This window comes from Cucurbita maxima, unplaced genomic scaffold, assembly GCF_002738345.1.
Source record: "Cucurbita maxima cultivar Rimu unplaced genomic scaffold, Cmax_1.0 Cma_Scf00008, whole genome shotgun sequence".
Lineage (NCBI taxonomy): Eukaryota > Viridiplantae > Streptophyta > Magnoliopsida > Cucurbitales > Cucurbitaceae > Cucurbita > Cucurbita maxima.
The window spans coordinates 3,038,866-3,058,087 of NW_019272024.1; the positions used below are offsets into that span (position 1 = coordinate 3,038,866).

The window sequence follows — 19,222 nt, forward strand, 5'->3', positions numbered from 1 at the left end:
TGAAAATAACGATGCAGTTCATAAATTTTACGTAAATTATAGTCTAACTGAACAGTAATTGACATATATTTCTTCTTTTGAAATTCGAGATTCAAATCCTCATATCTCCCATCTGTTGTTAGAACGATCGTATATGAAAGGAGTTAGGACGAAGAAATAAAAGAAAAAGATGGTTAAGGTTTTGGTGACACTTTAAAGCAAAGCAAAACCCTCCATTTTGAGGGTGTTCTTGTTCTTGAAAGCAACCCTTTTGGCACTATTTTGTATGGTGATGTTTGTTATGGTACAATATGCTACTCTCTAAATGTCTTTGCAAGCTACCTTCTACCAAATACCTCCATTTCCCATTTCCAAAAATTTCCTTAATTACGTTTAACTAACATCGTTGCTTCTTTAAACATTGTTCGTATATTAAACCCATCTTTTAGGATACGTTTGAAATTATCGTCTTTTTGTTACTGTCAAAACCATTTCTAACTCGAAATCATCGTGATTGTGAAAAATTATTTATAGAGTAGTAAGGACGAGAGATCAAATTAAATTATTTATATAAATTTGCTTTTATTTTTTATTTTTTTGGACAATGCAAACAAATTAAAAAAAAAATAAAAAAATCAATACAAATCTTTAGACTAAGTTTATTAAAATTAGATATGGGCAATTGCGTTTTGCTTATTATAATGTTAGATTTGCACTGACCGTTGAGGGGTTCGTTGGCTATCTCTTTGGATTCTTGTGAAAATCACATAATGACCATAATACCCTCGTTGCCATCTCTTAACTTACAAAAATGACTTATATGTCCTTATTAATCATTTTAAATTAAATTATTTTATTTTTTTTAATTCATTCAACTATACTTATATTAACTTAAATTATTCGGATCCCAATTTTATCAAAGTTGATAAATTTGCTATAGGCTGGCATGTTGAAATAGAAAAAAGATACGAATTTATTCCAACCCCTATATTGTTAATATAACTTTCTCAAATTCATATACAGTCTCAAATTATACTGTATGAATAGTTTAATATAACTATCGAATATATTGTTAAACGGGTGTTTAAAAAACTTGATAACGTGAAAAATCTGATCAACTCATTCCAACCCCTAGCGTTTGAATTGGGTTATCAACTTATTGGAGAAATGGTATGAATAATTTAATGTTTGAAAATCAACTAGAAGAGTTTTTTTTTTTTTTTTTCTTATTAAAAATGAAATTTTAAATAAATATCAATTCAACTCAACTCAAATATTTTATGATTGGATCGAGCGAGTTAAATCAATATAATAAACATTTGCATTTTCTATTTAATTTCAAGAGTTGACATATAGAATTCCATACTAACGAACCAAAAGCTGAAAGAAAAAAAAAAAGAAAAAAGAAAAAGAAAAAGGGAAATAGAATATGGTGCCAAAATGAAAATATGAAAACGTGAGGGGTATAAATGCAAAGAGACACTTTTACTGTTGTCTCTACCTAAGGCAAACTACCCCCTAATAATTTAATCACATAAAGAATTCACCTAATTACTATTTTAAACAAAATTAATTAATCTTAATTAATCATAAGTTTGATTCTTTAAATGCCTTTAATTCCTTTCTTTATTTCCTTTTTCCATGTGTTCACTAACCACTCTTTTCAAAAGCACTCTGCAAAATCAAGTCCTTTAGATCTGCTCCTCTGTTTCTTTCCATTGCCTTCATTCTGTTTCCTCTGCAACTCTCCCCGTCTTCCATGTCCTAATGCCTCGTCTTCTTCTTCTTCTTCTTCTTCTTCTTCCTTGTCATCGGAGCTTTTGTTTCTCCTTCTTTTGTTTTGGCAATGACCCATTAACCCAAATTCCAACTGGTTCAATTGAATTGAATTGAATTGAATTGAATTGAACCGAACCCATTTGAGTGTGGCTTCAATGTCGCTGTTTTCGGGGAATGGCTGGAGCTCCGGCGAGTGAAGCTTTCCGGTGACGTTTGAGGATTGGAGAAGATGTTCAAGTCGGCGAGGTGGAGGAGTGAGAAGAACAGGATCAAGGCTGAGTTCAAATTGCAATTCTGTGCGACTCAGGTTTTTTCAGGCTCTGAATTTCTGATTGTGTTGGGATTTCCTGGGAAATCGAAATGGTGTTTGAATAATAAACTGTTTGTGGTTTCAGATATCTGAATTTGGCGGTGATTCATTGACGATATCTGTGGTTCCTGGTGATGTGGGGAAGCCGACGCTGAAACTGGAAAAGGCGACAGTGCGAGGAGGAAAATGTCGGTGGGAGAATCCTGCTTATGTAACAGTTAAGTTTGATACAGACCAGAGAACTGGAAAGTTGACTGAGAAAATCTACCATTTTCGAGTCTCTACGGTATGCTATGAAACTTGGTTGGATTCTTTTTGCATTCGAAGTGTTTGACGAAATGCCATGTTAGTATGAGAGGTTTAATTTGTGGGTTTTGTTCAGGGATTGACCAAAGCTGGTTTACTTGGTGAAGTTTCTATTGATTTTGCTAAATATGCTGAAACCACCAAGCCTTTCTCTGCTTCTCTTCCCCTCCACAATTCAAATTCTGCAGTTTTGCATGTTAGTTTCTCTATCTCTATCTCTGCGTCGGTACTTTTTTGTTCAAAGATGTTAGTGTTCAAGTTTCTTGTTCTGTACAGATTTGGATACAGAGGATTCAGGAAGATGCTGCTCAGAGGTATATATATATATATTCAGGAAGATGGTGAATTAGAGTTCATATGTTTCTTTGACTGTTTTCTTTTAGAACATGGGGATTGATCTGGTTTGTTTGGGGAACATTTTCAGAGATTTGGAAGAGTTTGAGGACTCAAAAACTAGATCTCAAGATGAGAGCTTAAGCAGCTACTTGAACAACGAGGATATGAACAAGAACAGTCAAACTGAAGTGGGATTGCTTCCTCAATACGCCAAAAATGTATTTTCATTTTTCTTTTTCCAGCTAACTTTGACCCGAATTGATGAAATAATCTATTCTGGCTTCTGTTGCACATTTAGAAGGGAATGTTAGGAATCACGACCCTCCGCAATGGTATGATATGATATTGTCCACTTTGAGTTTAAGCTCTCATGGACTCCCTCCCAACAATCCTCAACAATCCTTCCCTCGAGCAAAGTACACTATAGAGCCTTCTCTGAGGCCTATGGAGCCCTCGGCCTCCCCTTAATTGAGGCTCGACTCCTTCCCTAGAGTCCTTGAACAAAGTGCACCATTTATTCGACACTTGAGTCACTTTTGATTACACCTTCGAGACTCACAACTTCTTTGTTTGACATTTGAGGATTCTATTGGCATGACTAAATTAAGGGCATGACTCTGGTACCATGTTTGGAATCATGACTCTCCACAATGATATGATATTGTTCACTTTAAGTATACCTTATATCAATGGAGATGTATTCCTTACTATAACCCCGTGATCATTTCCTTTACCTATAATCCATGATCATTTCCTAAACTGGCACATGCCTCCCCTACCCTCCTCAACAGTTGAACACTCGTGGAATGATTGAATCAAATCTGTCCTCTCTTCATTTTGCAGGATGGGTTGAATGATGAAGCTGAAAGAAATGGTGATCATAGAACATCAAGTGGATCAGACAGTACAGTTTCAAGTTATGAGAGTAGCTCTGGACTTGACAGTCCAGTAGGAAATGGGATTAGGAACAACACCCATCAGCAACGTAATGGCTTTCTTTCACCATTAAGCCACGCCCCAGATTCTCACAAATCACCTGCTCGTGAAGAGAATCATGCATTCCCGTGGAAATGGTCGGTTCAATCTGATCAAACCGATGATTCGGGAGTCAATGGCATTGTAGGAGGGAGGTCCAAAAAGGAAACTGATACTGAGAATGAGGAACTTAAGAATGAGCTTTCTGTGTTGAGCAGACGAGCAGACATGTCAGATATGGAGTTGCAGACGCTTCGTAAACAGATTGCAAAAGAGAATAAGAGGAGCCATGATCTTATGAGTGAGGTTTCTAGCTTGAAAGCGGAGAGAGATGAATGGAGAGCAGAATGTGAAAAGTTGAAGGGCTTTCAAAGGCACACGGATGATGCAAAAGTTAAAAACAAGTTGCAGTTTGAACATGGGGATCTGCGGTCTCTTATAGATGAAATGAGACAAGAATTGAATTATGAGAAAGACTTGAATGCCAATCTCCGGTTACAGCTACAGAAAACGCAAGAATCGAATACCGAGTTGATTTTAGCGGTACAAGATCTCGAGGAGATGCTGGAGCAGAAAAACTGTGAAATATCAGAGGCCAAGAAGGCTGAAGAAGAGGATGATGAGCTAAAAGCACTTGAAGATCTTGTGAAGGATCAAAAGAATGATAGAAAAACATATGAACTGGAGCAAAAAGTGATGGAACTCTACGATGAAATCGAGCTGCATATGAGAGATAAGGACGAGATAGCGATACAAACGGAGCAGCTTGCGCTTGATTATGAGATATTGAAACAGGAAAACCATGATCTTTCCTGTAAACTGGAGCAATGTCAACTTCAGGAGCAACTAAAGATCCAGCATGAGCGCTCCTCTTCCGCTGCTGCTATGATAAATGAGCTTGAAAAGAAGATTGAGGGTCTCGAAAACGAGCTTAAACAGCAGTCGGCTGATTATTCCAATACTTCTGCTACAATCAGGGAACTTCAATCCCATGTCAGAAGTTTGGAGGAAGAACTTGAGAAGCAGGGGCAAGATTTCGAAGCTGACTTGGAGGCGATGACGGTTTCCAAGGTCGAGCAAGAGCAAAGAGCTATCCGAGCGGAAGAAGCTTTAAGAAAAATGAGGTTGAGAAATGCTCATACTGCAGAAAAGCTTCAGGAGGAATTTGGAAGGCTGTCCAAGCAGATGGCTTCTACATTTGAGGCAAATGAGAATGTGGCTATGAAAGCACTAGCAGAAGCTAGTGAGCTTCGCTCACAGAGAACTAACTTGGAAGAAGCTCTCCAGAAAGCAAATGAAGAGCTACGATCCGTGAGAGAAAAATTGCATGAACTTTCTCATCAAATCAAGAGCAACTCAACTCAGATAGAACAAATGACATCAGAACTCGAGACTAAGTCCAAACAACTCGAACACCAGGATAAGAAGTCTGAATCGTTCTCTCAGGAGATCCAAATGCTTAAATCCGAGATCGACCGACTTGTGGGAGAGAATAGCAATCTTAAAAAACAAGCTGGACAGGTAGAGACTATGAGAGTAGATTTAGCTCAAGTGACGACGTTAGCTAGAGAAGCCGAGATGCTAATCCAAACAAGAAATACTGAAAGAAACGAGCTGGAGAGCAAGGTTATATCGGCGAAGAAAGAATCTGACAAACTCCTGGATGAGTTAGAGAAACTGAGGAACATGAAAGATGAAAAGGAGAGTTTGCTAGAACTTCTACAGGCAGAGTTTCAGAAGCTCAAAGTTGAATGCAATGACTTAAAGCATTCTTTGGCTGAGGATGAGATAGAGAAAGAGAAACTTAGAAAGCAGATATTGCAGCTGAAAGCTGAGCTGAAGAAGGAGGAGGCCTCTAACAGTTCTGAGAAAAAGCTCAGGCATAACAATGGACGTGTGGCTGCAACTATTGGTGGAAACAAAACTGCTCCAAAACCAAAGCTAAATTCAGCTTCTCATGGACCTGCTGAAGTTGCTAATTTGAGGGAGAAAATCAAAACGCTCGAGGTAACGTCAGCTTCCGAGCGGATCGGAATTCTCTGATGATGTTACTTGTCTAATGAATAACTTTATTGTCTTGCAGAGACAGATAAAATCAAATGAAAACGCCATGGAAACATCAGAGAATTCATTTCTCCAAAAGGAACAAGACTTCTGCAATAGAATCCTAGAGTTGGAGAGCAAACTAGAAGAGCTAAACCATTTGGAAACATCTCAAGAGGTTAGAAAACATTTCAGATATTATGTAAATACATTTTTGTGAGATCCCACGTTAGTTGGAGAGGGAAACGAAGCATCCCTTATAAGGGTGTAGAAACCTCTCCCTAATAGACGCGTTTTAAAACCGTGAGACTGACGATGATACGTAACGGGCGAAAGTGAATAATATCTAGTAGCGGTGGGCTTGGACTGTTTACAAATGGTATCAGAGCCAAGCATCGAGCAGTATGCTAGCGAGGACATTAGCCCCTCAAGGGGTGGATGGATTGTGAGATCTCACATCAGTTGGAGAGGGGAATGAAACATCCCTTATAAGAGTATAAGGGTGTGGAAACCTCTCCCTAATAGACACGTTTTAAAACTGTGAGGTTGACGGCGATACGTAACGGACCAAATCGGATAATTTCTACTAACAGTGGGCTTGAGCTGTTTACAATCTCAAAGTATTATGCATTAGATTCAGATAAGCTCTACTGTCATCTCATTTACAGATAACCAACGGTAGAAACGACACCGCTTCGCATGGTGGAACGTTCGAGAAGACGAGACAGAGAGCAGACAACTCAAGCAATAATGGCAATGAATTATCAGTCAATAGGTACTAATTTAAAACAACCAAAGCTCAAGTTCTTTCATATGTTCCCTATCTGCTTCTACTTGTTAGAATCCAATCACCTCTCTTTCGCTGCAGCAACACGAACTCGTTCAAAACCGCTCCAACGGTTGGCGATAGCAATGGCAACCTTGATGAACTGCTGACAGAATTGTCATCATTAAAAGAGAAGAACCAATCAATGGAAAATGAACTGAAGGATATGCAAGAGAGATACTCAGAGATAAGTCTCAAGTTTGCAGAGGTAGAAGGTGAAAGGCAGCAGCTAGTAATGACTGTGCGCAACCTCAAGAATGCAAAGAGGAATTAACTCTTCTCTAACAACACACTTGTACTTGAATACTCATATATTATAATGTATAGTTGAGGAGCTCCTTTTACCAAATTGAATAAATTAATTGTATATTGTATTTGTTTTCACTCAAAAATTCACTCCTCCCTGGTACCCAGAAAAAGCTCGACTAAGATGTTCGTATGACTTAATAATCTAAACACATAACTTAAACCGTAAGGGTCGGGTTAGGTTAGATTATTTTTCACTTTGGATTGAGTTTCGATTCGTGGGTTGGAACGTTTTTGACCCGACCCACCTGAAAATAGGATTCATAACCCAATCCTACTCAAACTACCTAACTCAACAGAGTTATGTTGAGTTCAGTTGTGAACCCTGTTAGATGAACTCAATTTTCCACAATGGTATGATATTCTCCACTTTGAGCACGACTCTCATGCCAGGTTTACTTTGGGTTTTCCCAAAAGACTTCATACCAACAGAGAGAATATTTCTTGATTATAAACCCATGATCATTTCCTAAGTCCAACACCTCCCCTTAATCGAGGCTTCTTCCCCAAAAGACCTCATACCAATGAAGAGAGTATTCCTTATTTATAAACTCATGATCATTCCCTAAATTAGCCGACGTGAGACTTTCATCATCCAATAAACCCTATTCAGTTTATTCAAGTCACCAACCCAATCAACATAAAATTTCATAATAATCTACTAAAGATTGTCTCCAATGCATTCCACGTACGAGTAAGCTTGAAAGTTTGATGGGTTCGATATTTAAATAGTTGATGACATCACATTCACAACTTGCAAAGATTAAAAGTCTAAGTTGGCTGGCTGGCTACTAATTTGCATTAGTTTTAGGGCTTGGAGTTTAAAATTTTTTAAATTTAAAAATTTATAATATATTTAAGACTAAATTAATCAAATTAAAATTATAGGTAATGATTAAGATGTATGACATCAACCAAAAGGTATAATTTGTCTTAAGCAGCAACAAAAAAATAATTAAATTCAAACCAATAACGAGGAACGACGGCTAATACGTGTTTAAGCATTAAAAAATGTGTTAATCATTGGTCTGACTAACCTTAATCGGAGCCGGCAGACCGGCTGCAGCAGAATTCCACAACCCCTATAAATCCAGAGCTCCTTTCAAAGCAATTTCTCAGTTCAATTGAATCGAAGAATCAACGTTTCCGATCAAAAGCAGAGGCGGAGGGGAGTATTCTGATGAGGCAAGCAGGAGCATATTCCGGCGTGACGTACTGGAAAACAGGGCCGCACTCGCTGCCGTTAGCGAGAATCAAGAAGATCATGAAGAAATCCGGCGAGGATGTGAAGATGATCTCCGCCGAGGCTCCGATCGTCTTCTCGAAAGCGTGTGAACTGTTCATCGAAGAATTGACGAAGAGATCTTGGATGATTGCGATGCATAGCAAGAAGAGGATGCTTCACAAAGAGGATGTGGCTTCCGCCATTTTGGCTACAGATATTTTCGATTTTCTGATCGGATTGATCTTCCATGAAACTACCACCGCCGCTTCCGCTTCCGCTTCCGCCGCCGGCGACCTTCCTGAAAGTGAAACTATGTCCATTCCCCTGGAGATGAGGCCGTTCTTGCAGTCCTGAAAGGATCGGAAAGTTAAAACTCTGTGTTTGTCTCATGAATTTTCAATAATTTGATTCTGAAATTTGTGGTTCGATTTATTTGAAATATTAAAACCTGAAATAAGTTCCTGATTATATATATACACACGAAATCTATATATATATATATACACGAAATTTAATGAAATGCACGTTATAATATTAAAATTTTAGTTTCTAAAAAGTAAGTTCAAAATATTATATTTTTTCTTAATGAAAATTATAAGTTCTTTAAAATAATTATTTTAAAATTATATATAAAACGATCTAATTTAATTCCCACAAAAATAAATACCGTGGATATCCAAATACTAATTTTTTTTTTGTATAAAATTATAAATATTTCCAAGTATTTAGATTAAAAATAAATAGCAAAATTTAGGAGTATTTTATAAAAAAAAAAAAAAAAAATGATTTCCAATATTCTTAGATTAATTATGATTAAAAAAAATAACCATTTTAAATTAATTTGTAGAGTCGTTATCTTTTAACCTATGGTATACATGTCACGCCTATAATTTAATCGTGTCGATCAAATCTTTAATTGTCAATGTGAGTTTATAGTAATTCATGCAAGGTCGAGTAAAGAAATAAATTAAAACCATATATTTTTTTTAATAATTATATAACAAACCTTTAATCTATTTTTTGAATATTTTTTTTTAAGGAAATAGATAATTTTCCTAATCTATTGCTTAATCAAATTAATTAGTTCATATTAATTAATTTGATTTTTTTTCATTAAGACCTTTTTGTTTACTAAAAGTACTCCACCTATTTCAGATGTATCTTAATTTTTGAATCTATATATAAAACTCGCTCTGAATTAAATAATCTACAATTTTGAGTTAGTCTAACGAGACATTAAATATCAATGAAACTTTATAATATAAATTATTTATTTATATTTCAAATTATTCGAATGCATTTAATTTTGATTTAAGGAAATTATATTATTAATTATTTTGGAAATGTATATTAAAGTAGTTGGAAAGTTAGCATAAATGAATTAAGAAAATAAATGATTGGATCAAAATAAATGTAATTTAACTTTAATGGAAAAAAGAGAAAATAATTTATTATTATTGTTATTATTTTGTTTTTAATTATGGTGGCTGCCCTGTGGTTGCTTCATGTGTTTGGGCAACCAATCATTCCCTCTCTTATTTCTAAAATTTTATAATTAAAACTTTAAAATCAAACCCTAATTTTCTTTTATACATTTTTACTCAAATTTTTATTCATTTTAAGGTCTCAAACATTTGAGTCTTAGAAGTTTTAAAATTTTCTATTAATTAAAATAAAAAATTGATTTATAGTGAGACATTCATGCCCGATCCAATTAATCTCGACTACTCTATCCCAACAATAAATATTAGGTTGGGTTTGACTTTTTTGTTTTCAATTTGAGTCGGATTGAATTCTAATAGTAGGTTGACATATTTTTGGTCTGGTCAACCAAACAAACTCTAAAACAGGTTACAACTGATCCTATTTTACTCTAAAATTATTTTAAAAATTAAGAAATTTTAACGTTTAAAAATTAAGAAATTTTAACGTTTGTGATTGATATTAGTAACGTGTTTGTAATAGGTGAATATTTGATATTTGAGTTTTTTGAAATTTTAATGGTTCATTCACGATGAATAAATAAATTTTTTTAAATAATTAAAAAAAAAAACAATTATAGAACTCAAATCAAACCAGAAAATAGAAAGTTTAATTGGGCTGTGAAGGATCCAAAACCTAACTCAACCTAACTTATATATTATTTATTAGATATGAATTTGAATTTTTATGTTCATTCAAACCTAAATTTTTTAAAATTTAAGAATTAAATAGATATAAATTAAATTATAATTTAGTATTATTTATTTTATTAATCAAACACTATTTTAAAAAAGCTAGAAAAAAAATAAAATATTTCCTCACTCTCAAATTAATGCATAGTTTAGTGTGGTGGACCAATATGTTTATGAATGAGTCATATCATATGCTAAAATTATTAATTATTATAAATTGCATGAACTATACACATTCATTTTCATATAATGTTTCCTTTATATATATACATATTATTCATTGACTTATAAATTTTTTAATTTAGTCAAGAATGATTAGATGCTTTATAATCTTCGTTCATTTATAAAAAAATTATTTAAATTAATGTTATCATAAATTAAAACCTAGTAATTACAATGAAAAAATTCATATAGTTTATTTAAAAATAATTTTACAAAAAAAAAAAAGCTTATTTGTAAGTAGATAAGGTCTGTGGCTGGAGGAAGGAGAAGAATCGCCATGGTTGAATGTTGAAGAAAAGCTTATAGGAAGCGCCGAAGCAAGGCGAGGCGCTGCTGAAAGCTCCAAATATGGCACCAAAAAGTGAAGCCAACATTCTCAATCTCATACCCACTTTAATCCATCGCTTTCGTTTCTTCAAAATTCGCTATCCATTTCATTTTCTTCAACAACCCTTCTCTCTGTTTTACTGTTCCCCAAACCCTCTCTTCTAATCCAAGTTTCTCTTTCACTTCAACCCCACATCACCCTCATGGGCTCTTCATATTCAAATTTCCCCTTCTTTTCTCTGGTTTTTTTGGTTTATACTGATTGTTCTTGCGATTAATGAAGAGATTAGTAGATTGCAGTTTTGGTAGGATCTGGGAGTGGGAGGATAATGCAGGGTTGTTTTCCTGATAAGAACTTCATCTCATACTTCCCCGATTTCCTTCGTCTGTTTCCCGCTTCTTCTTCGTTTCTTTGGGCAATGAGGTTTCATTGAGCTATCTGGATTTTGTTCTTCCTTGGAAAAACTGAAGAGAGAATGGGATATTTCACTTCCATCCAGATTTTCTGTATGATCTTTGCAGTTCTGACTGTGACGGGTGATTCCTTTGCATCGGATGAAGGTATATGAACTTCTCTGCTAGATCCTGATCTTTTCTGGGTATATTTTCTAAATTTCTTTAGAACGGCAAATTCAAGAGATGATATGGTTAGTTTTTATTGGGATTCGGATCTTGATTCAATCATACTTCTGTTTCAGCTCTTCGATCATAGTTTCCTATATCTGTTTTTGTTTCTATATCTGGTTTAAGTTATATCAATTGCTAATCAGAAAGAAGAAACTCATAGACTGGGATGTTCTTGGTTTTCTACGTTTCTCCAGCATCGGCTCTTAAAATTTTCAAACAACAAATATCTAAAGATCCAAAGAGGGTTTTATCAAATTGGAATTTACAAGTTGAAAACCCCTGTAACTGGTCTGGCATTGCATGTTCTTCAGATGGTGGCCATGTTATAAAGCTGTAAGTATGTTTCCTGTGCTCTGTGGTTCGTTTTCTTTTCTTTTGCTTCGTGTTCAGCTATTATAGTTCGATGTTTCAGTGACGTTTCTGGGGCATTGCTGAAAGGGTTTCTAGCACCAAGCTTGGGTCAACTCAGCTTCCTACAAGAATTGTATCTTCATGGCAACAATCTGCTTGGAACAATACCCAAGGAGCTGGGGTTATTAAAGAAACTTAAGGTTCTTGATTTGGGGATGAACCAACTCTCAGGCTCGATCCCTTCAGAGATTGGGAGTTTGACAGATATTCTGAAAATGTGAAGCAAATAACTTGATTTTTCTTTTGATTGAGCTTTGAATTTGCTTCTTTGTGAACTTTCCTCACTGCTCTTAGATTCTTCTTTATTGTTGCAGCAACTTTGGATCGAACGGATTGACCGGGAGGCTACCGCCGGAGCTCGGAAATTTGAGATACCTCAGAGAACTGAGGTTAGATAGGAATAAACTTCAAGGATCTATTCCAGATGGGGATATCTTAGAACTTACATCCAATATGCATAGAATGTAAGTATTTACATGTGATTTGATTATACAATCTTTTGTATACGAAACAATTTCCTCGAAGGGAGATGTAAAATATAGGGAGGAGTAGGAACTCTTTGTGAAGGGAACACCGTCTAGATGCCATCAAAAAGGTGTAATAGTCCAAGTCCACCGCTATCAGATATTGTCCTCTTTGGGTTTTCACTTCTGAGCTTCCCCTCGAAGTCTTAAAACGCGTCTGCTAGGGAGAGGTTTCTACACCCTTATATGTAATGTTTCGTTCCCTTCTCTAACCAAGGTAGGATCTCACAAAAAGCAATGCTTAGCTTGCACCATCCCCAATATCTCCCGGAGGATTCTTTAGATTCTCTCTATGCAGATTTTTCTTAATAAGGCTGCATATTAGAGATGGTAATCCACCAAATATAAACAAAATTACCTTTTGAATCATCCGATGGACATCTGACAAACTGTTTAATATTCTCCGGAGCACACTCCTATAAGTTGGGAAAAGGGCTAGGATTCTGCACCATAAGTTCGTGGTCAATATCCACAATCGACAATATTGTTAGATATGGATCACGAATAAGGCTTAGTGAATGCCTATATGAATGCTTCTCATTTGGCTTATGAACATAAGTGCATTGAGTTATAAATTGCCTTCTTATAATGACTGAGGAAAACCTGTTTTGGAACTCAATTTAATGTTTTATGTCCCTTCTCCTTTAACAATCTATTTTCATTGTCTGCACCTCATCTCTTATCATCACGTTTCAGGTATGCATCAAATGCAACTGGACTCTGTCACTCAACTGAGCTCAAGTTTGCAGATTTTTCATACAATTTCTTTGTTGGGAAAGTACCCAACTGCTTGGACTATCTTCCAAGGTAACCTTTCCAGGTTTTCTTTCATCATAAATACTATTCACTTCATTTCTTTACTTTTGCTGATTTCATCCGTACAGGTCAAGTTTTCGAGGGAACTGTTTTCATTTCAATGATCCTAAACAGCGAACTGCAGCTCAATGTGGTAGAATTGACCTTGTTCCTTTTTGTGTTTATGTATATATTTGTTTGTTTGTTTTAATATTGGAAACGAATTAAGACAAAACAACCAAATTGAAGAGTGTGTGGGGAAGACAAGAAATCTCCCACTAATTTCCTTATTATGTAAGGTGTACTAAAAGAAGAACTAGGGTGTGAGATCTCAAATTGGTTGGAGAAGAGAACGAAACATTTTTTATAAGGGTGTGGAAACCTCTCTCTAGCAGACACGTTTTAAAAACCTTGAGGGGAAACCCGAGAGGGAAAACTCAAAGAGGACAATATCTGCTAGCGATGGGCTTAGGTTGTTGCAAATGGTATCAAAGCCAGACACTGTGCGGTGTGCCAACGAGGACACTGGGCCCCAAGGGGGGTGGATTGTGAGATCCCATATCGATTAGAGAGGAGAAATAAACATTCCTTAGAAGGATGTGGAAACCCCTCCCTATCAGACGCGTTTTAAAAACCTTGAGGCAAACCCCGAAAGGGAAAGCCTAAATAGGACAATATCGGTTAGCTGTGAGCTTACACTGTTACCTACGGGGGAGTAGCTGCTTTGTTATTTGTAAAACCACAAATGATATTAATGGCTAAGAAATCTGACATCAGCGAAAATTGAAACCTAAATATATTTATGTATATAGGCCTATGTAGCCGAACTGTAGGCTTCTAGCTGTTTCCTTAAGTTGGTGTAAGCCGGTCTTCCCCTTCCTTTTGGTCACTGAAGTTCGTGATGACAATTTCTGTTGTAGGTGGTGGTGCTCCACCTGCTGAATCACATTCAGGAGGTAGCTCGAAGCACATACCTATTCAGCATGCTTCCAAGCACCAAAGAACTTCAAAACCTGCCTGGCTTCTAACCCTTGAAGTCATTACTGGAATCATGACGGGTTCTCTATTTATTGTTGCTGTGATCACTTCTCTTCGAAAATGCACCGGTAAATCCTCGATCATCATTCCGTGGAAGAAATTCTCAAGTGGGAAGGACCATGATAGCCTTTACATCGGTTTGTTTCATAACTTCAACTTCTTCGTGTCGATGTAGTTAGCCCTTTGTTTGTCATGAATGTTTGCTTAAACTTTTGTAATTTTTTGACAGACACTGAGATGCTGAAAGACGTACCAAGCATCACTAGGCAAGAGCTTGAAGTAGCCTGCGAAGATTTCAGTAATATCATTGGCTCCTCACCGGACAGTCTAGTATACAAGGGCACCATGAAAGGTGGGCCTGAGATTGCTGTTATCTCAATATGCATTAAAGAAGAAAACTGGACAGACTATCTTGAGCTCTATTTTCAACGAGAGGTATGATCGTTCTACAACCGAAGTTCTAAACTCCTTTCCCTGATGTATTCATTCGAACCATCGTGCGTTCGATTGAAACCTGAAGCTGCTAATCAATGAAGTGATGGTTTTTGTTCATCCCCTTCAGGTGGCAGATCTAGCAAGACTAAATCATGAGAATGTTGGGAAGTTGCTAGGCTATTGTAAAGAAAGCAGTCCATTTACAAGGATGTTGGTTTTTCAATACGCATCGAATGGAACATTATACGAGCACCTTCATTGTAAGTAGAGTTTCCTTTTTTAACCTCCTTTACCAAATTCATTATTTTGGAGAGTAATACTTGTGGTGCCTGCAGATGGAGAAGGTTGTTTCTCCTGGACACGAAGAATGAATATTATCTTAGGCATTGCTCGTGGTCTTAAGTATCTTCATAGTGAACTCCAACCACCGTTTACTATATCAGAGTTGAATTCTGGTTCTGTATATCTTACCGATGATTTCTCACCGAAGGTGAAACAGCTGAAAAGTTTTTCCTTTTAAATCCGATCTTACTAACGATCTCTTATAATCCTTGGATCTTAATGAAAGATTTATTGGCTTCAACTGCAGCTGGTTGACTTTGAAAGCTGGAAGACCATTCTTTCAAGGTCAGAAAAAAACTCAGGCTCCATTGGAAACCAAGTCACTCAATGTATTCTTCCAAATTCTCTAGAACCACGTCATCTCGACATAGAAAGTAACATCTACGCCTTTGGTGTTATTTTACTGGAAGTAGTCAGTGGGAGACCTCCATACTGTAAGGACAAAGAATGCTTGGTAGACTGGGTGAGAAACTCGAGTATCTTTGAGCTTTTCGACAGGAACTTTGTTGTTACAATAATGTTAAATCACTGATCCTAGAGGGGAAAAAAAGCTAACAAATTTTATTTTTCTCATCAGGCCAAGGAATACCTTGAATCGCCAGACGAGATGTTTCGCTTGGTAGAACCAGAAGTGAAGCATTTTGCAGATGAAGATCTGAGGACGATATGCGAGGTGGTAAGTCTTTGCATTCATCCACAACCCACGAAGCTGATTTGTATGCGGGACATATGCAGCATGCTGGAGACCAGAATTGACACCTCGGTCTCTGTTGAGTTGAAGGCGTCTTCTCTTGCATGGGCTGAACTTGCACTTTCTTCATAGATCAGGTTCGAGCTAACACATAGATGATCAGATATATAAATATATATATATATATACACAAATGTATTACCTGTTCTTTTTCCAGTTTGAGTTTCTTTCTTTGTTCTTGTAAATACTATGAGCCCCGGATCGAATGAAGTTCGTGCATAAATTACTACAAATGAATAGGTTCTCTTTACTAAAATCCAGTATTTTTGCCTTTATTTTACCCCTCTCCACAACCTCTAGAATTTGGACTCTCATTTATGGTTTAAGAGTTCTTGATACATGATGCTATGAGAAAAGAAAGGGATAATTTATGACGTACAAGTCTATTAATGAGACTGTGATACGTTTACACAGAACGAAATGAGTTCTTATCCTTCTATCAAAAGTAACACAAACTACTTACACTGAAGCTCATCTTCACACCTTTTCTTATTAATATGGCACTTATTCCATTGCAGTAATTAGACAGACAGCCAAAACTTCACATCTTTGAAGTCAATTTTTCTGAGCGCTGCTTTTGAAGAGTTGCTTTGAGCTTAAAGAGAAGCTTATGAACCTCATCAAAATGTGGGTTTGCAGCATTTCTAGTATTCTCAACCCACTCCCTCACTTTCTGGTATGGACCCAGAATTCGACTGCGTTCCTTCTCATCCAAAAGCTGCATATTCAACAAGTTAACCACCACCATTAGATCCGGTGAAATCCATGAAATGTCTAGAACACAATAAGTTCAGTCCTAACGTGGAATCAACTTTTTGTAGATTTAGAAAATGAGAAGGAATAGAACTCTTGAAGCAAGACGACTGCCTCGGCAGTCTAATGCCACCCTTCTGGTTTGTTTTATGGGCTCCTTCATAGAACAATCATGATGCAAAGAGAATGTAATTGGTTGTTCTTGAGTGTATTCAAGTGTTCTTAAGAAGCTATTAGAAGTAATTGCTCAGTGTGTATACGTACCTCTAGTTGCATGATTTCACAAACCAAGCTAAGATCAGCTATGGATGGTTTAAGGCTGCCTACCAAAAACTTCCCGTTCCCCTTCAGCCAAAACGACTCGATTTTCGAAAGTGACTTGGATAAAAGCATCTCAGCTTCAGCAGCTGCTTGAGAATTCTGAGGACGGCCAAACAAAGGTGCTAGAACAGTATAGAATACAAAAGGAGCTGAAAAAGATACAAAACAAGGGAAAATAAGTCATCATAACAATTGTGAATATGAAAGATAACTTTATCTACTTGATACAAACACTATGATATGATGTTGGAAAGCATTTAGAATTATCAGAAAGAAAAAACATATGTTGAGTAACATACCTGCACCAATCCGTAAATTAGAATGATGCCAGTCCAATACAGAGTTTATTTTAGCCCTCCTGAAAAGATCAGCTGGATACCTAGTAACATGAATAGAAATTATGTTACAATATCTGAGCCTATTAAAATTGCTTAAGCTTTCAATCATGGGTGCTAAATATTTATACATGAACGGTTAAATGAATTCATAAACGATAATCCACAGCTACAACAATGCAAAGAACAATATGTTTATTTGAATCAACTGGAATCAGCTAGAACTCATCAATTCTGTAGAGAACTAAATTGTTAGGTTCAACTAAGTATTGGACTACTTCTTGAAAAAACAAAAACCAAGACACTAAATCATGTGCACTCGAAGTATAAGATCAGAACTCAAAGCAAGAAAGAGCCGTTGAACTAAACACCAACAGAAGTCAAATTTACCCGTCCTTCCTTATTCAGAATACTAAAATTAGGAAATGAATCTCCGAAATTGATTTATATTAATCGAGAGAACCATGAAACAACAGTGAGAAATGAGGAACCACTTACCAGTGATCTGCCACACCAGGAAACGCACAAGAAAGGTAGATAAGAATAGCATGACTGCAAAAAGAAAACGAAGCAATGCACAATATTAAAAATAACGTAGTAACCATATCAAAATTGGGAAGCAGGCTTTGTGGCTGACCATACAAAAGTGCATATAACCCAAGTAGGAAGAATTGACGACTAGTCATATCCCTATCGTACATTTTGGGGCATTTTAGCCCTGACAAGTGAAGACATGATTTAGGTGACCAGTCACACACCCGCGTATTGACACAACATGAAATAGTAAAGGCCTATCTAAGATGAAAGCATGTAAAAAGGGTTTGGAACAGACATGCGGCCATGGACAACACATCCTAGACAAGAATGAATGGGACATCCAACATGCAGCCATAGACAATACACCTTGGACAAGCATGACTCTGACACCTAGCCGCCTCAATTGAATTAGGATAGTGCAATTGCCGGTACAGTTTTCAAAAACCTCAACATGACGACAAATATCAAAGTAGATATTAAACACAAATGATCCACAAGTACAAGCATAAATCTTGAAAATAATTTAGGTACGCGAGTAAGATTCTCCAACTCTAGTACGCCTTCAGGAGCTACAAAGACCAATTAAATAGCAAAAAGATAAGGGAGTTGAGTGCAATATTATACTTTCTTTTCTGCAAGAACAAGAAAAATAAGATTTTGGGTTCAGTCTATCATTCCTTAAGCTTGCCCTAAAAAGAAGCCATATAGTTACAAACTGGAGAAATTCCTTGCTCTTGCGTGATCACAATATCTACAAAAAATGTTCAAAACAAATCTTTCATTACCTCTCGAACAGCTTAAATCTCCCATCAACAATGGCAGGAACCTTTGCCATTGGGTTGACCTCTACAAGCAACATCCAAAAGTCCATTAGAGATGAAAAATATAGAACAGATGAACAATTATGGATTCATTTATTAACCAATCAGCAACCATATGTCATCACTCTTTACCATAAAATTATCCGATACAATACGAAGTATCAGTTCCAGAGATTTGGGTATTATGTTCATCGAATTCACAAGGACGTTAAAAATTAATACATCCAGAAGTGTAAAGAGCATCAACAGATTGATACCACACACTCACGTGGCCGCTAACCCACCTTTGAATTCGGGAGACAGCTGTTGGAGTTTGGACAAGTCTACCCGCACCTCCTCAAATGCAATCCCGTTAACCCTAAACACCATTAAACGAAGAAGAAAAAGAAGAAGTTTCAAACACCCAAGGAGCTGATGAAGCAAAATTCATGGAAAGGGAAGAGATTTACTTGCAGAAGATGAGGACGGCGCGAGATGGCTGTGACATTCGATCCACATAAACTTTAAGCGCCATTTTCGATTCCTCTCGAAAGCAAGCGTTCGTTGGAGATTGAAATGCCGAAATGTGGATGATTTATGAATACGCTCAAGAATTTAAGATTAAAACTCTACGGCGCGCTTCGCAATTGGGATAGGATTGGATAATCGATGTTAGATCAGATATTTTGAGAACGATTTCTTGCGACACAAAAAGTGATTTTAAAAACTCCATTATTTTCTAACA

The 19,222-nt window shown here is 36.5% G+C and overlaps 4 protein-coding genes across 5 annotated transcripts; 3 read left to right on the forward strand and 1 right to left on the reverse strand.

Annotated features, from left to right (window-relative positions):
* The first annotated feature begins 1,569 nt into the window (after positions 1-1,569).
* LOC111483459 (putative leucine-rich repeat-containing protein DDB_G0290503) lies at positions 1,570-6,938 on the forward strand. The gene is made up of 9 exons (XM_023129685.1): positions 1,570-2,065; positions 2,154-2,354; positions 2,451-2,570; positions 2,651-2,688; positions 2,799-2,928; positions 3,554-5,692; positions 5,769-5,906; positions 6,397-6,503; positions 6,597-6,938. The coding sequence occupies exons 1-9, from the start codon at positions 1,988-1,990 to the stop codon at positions 6,826-6,828; spliced, it is 3,183 nt and encodes a 1,060-aa protein (XP_022985453.1). The 5' UTR covers positions 1,570-1,987; the 3' UTR covers positions 6,829-6,938.
* Positions 6,939-7,897: 959 nt separating this feature from the next.
* LOC111483463 (nuclear transcription factor Y subunit C-4-like) lies at positions 7,898-8,522 on the forward strand. Its single transcript, XM_023129693.1, has one exon. It carries the CDS (start codon positions 8,041-8,043, stop codon positions 8,437-8,439), a length of 399 nt encoding a protein of 132 aa, XP_022985461.1. The 5' UTR covers positions 7,898-8,040; the 3' UTR covers positions 8,440-8,522.
* Positions 8,523-10,879: 2,357 nt separating this feature from the next.
* LOC111483460 (probable LRR receptor-like serine/threonine-protein kinase At1g63430) lies at positions 10,880-15,991 on the forward strand. 2 transcript variants are annotated; one of them, XM_023129686.1, is made up of 12 exons: positions 10,880-11,369; positions 11,630-11,768; positions 11,848-12,063; positions 12,161-12,310; positions 13,067-13,177; positions 13,255-13,319; positions 14,083-14,340; positions 14,433-14,638; positions 14,766-14,898; positions 14,974-15,128; positions 15,228-15,443; positions 15,558-15,991. In XM_023129686.1, the coding sequence occupies exons 1-12, from the start codon at positions 11,285-11,287 to the stop codon at positions 15,801-15,803; spliced, it is 1,980 nt and encodes a 659-aa protein (XP_022985454.1). In that variant the 5' UTR covers positions 10,880-11,284; the 3' UTR covers positions 15,804-15,991. The 2 variants fall into 2 exon arrangements, with proteins under 2 accessions (XP_022985454.1, XP_022985455.1); XM_023129687.1 differs by having other exon boundaries at positions 14,086-14,340.
* A 35-nt stretch (positions 15,992-16,026) lies between these two features.
* Positions 16,027-19,200, reverse strand: LOC111483462 (glutathione S-transferase T1-like). Its single transcript, XM_023129692.1, has 7 exons — positions 18,948-19,200; positions 18,783-18,856; positions 18,463-18,523; positions 17,639-17,692; positions 17,105-17,184; positions 16,749-16,954; positions 16,027-16,449 (listed from the first exon to the last, which is right to left on the reverse strand). Exons 1-7 carry the CDS (start codon positions 19,010-19,012, stop codon positions 16,273-16,275), a joined length of 717 nt encoding a protein of 238 aa, XP_022985460.1. The 5' UTR covers positions 19,013-19,200; the 3' UTR covers positions 16,027-16,272.
* Between the last annotated feature and the right edge of the window lie 22 nt (positions 19,201-19,222).

Excerpts from the sequence above, each read along its gene's own strand:
- LOC111483462 (XM_023129692.1), bottom strand. The coding sequence starts at position 19,012 with ATGGCGCTTAAAGTTTATGTGGATCGAATGTCACAGCCATCTCGCGCC. Across the intron at positions 18,524-18,782 it reads GCTGTCTCCCGAATTCAAAG|AGGTCAACCCAATGGCAAAG; the intron begins GTGGGTTAGCGG and ends TGTTGCTTGTAG. Across the intron at positions 16,450-16,748 it reads GTGAAATCATGCAACTAGAG|CTTTTGGATGAGAAGGAACG; the intron begins GTACGTATACAC and ends TTGAATATGCAG.
- LOC111483460 (XM_023129686.1), top strand. The coding sequence starts at position 11,285 with ATGGGATATTTCACTTCCATCCAGATTTTCTGTATGATCTTTGCAGTT. Across the intron at positions 14,341-14,432 it reads CCATGATAGCCTTTACATCG|ACACTGAGATGCTGAAAGAC; the intron begins GTTTGTTTCATA and ends ATTTTTTGACAG. Across the intron at positions 15,444-15,557 it reads AAGAATGCTTGGTAGACTGG|GCCAAGGAATACCTTGAATC; the intron begins GTGAGAAACTCG and ends TTTTCTCATCAG.
- LOC111483463 (XM_023129693.1), top strand. The coding sequence starts at position 8,041 with ATGAGGCAAGCAGGAGCATATTCCGGCGTGACGTACTGGAAAACAGGG.
- LOC111483459 (XM_023129685.1), top strand. The coding sequence starts at position 1,988 with ATGTTCAAGTCGGCGAGGTGGAGGAGTGAGAAGAACAGGATCAAGGCT. Across the intron at positions 2,571-2,650 it reads CAAATTCTGCAGTTTTGCAT|ATTTGGATACAGAGGATTCA; the intron begins GTTAGTTTCTCT and ends TGTTCTGTACAG. Across the intron at positions 5,693-5,768 it reads AGAAAATCAAAACGCTCGAG|AGACAGATAAAATCAAATGA; the intron begins GTAACGTCAGCT and ends ATTGTCTTGCAG.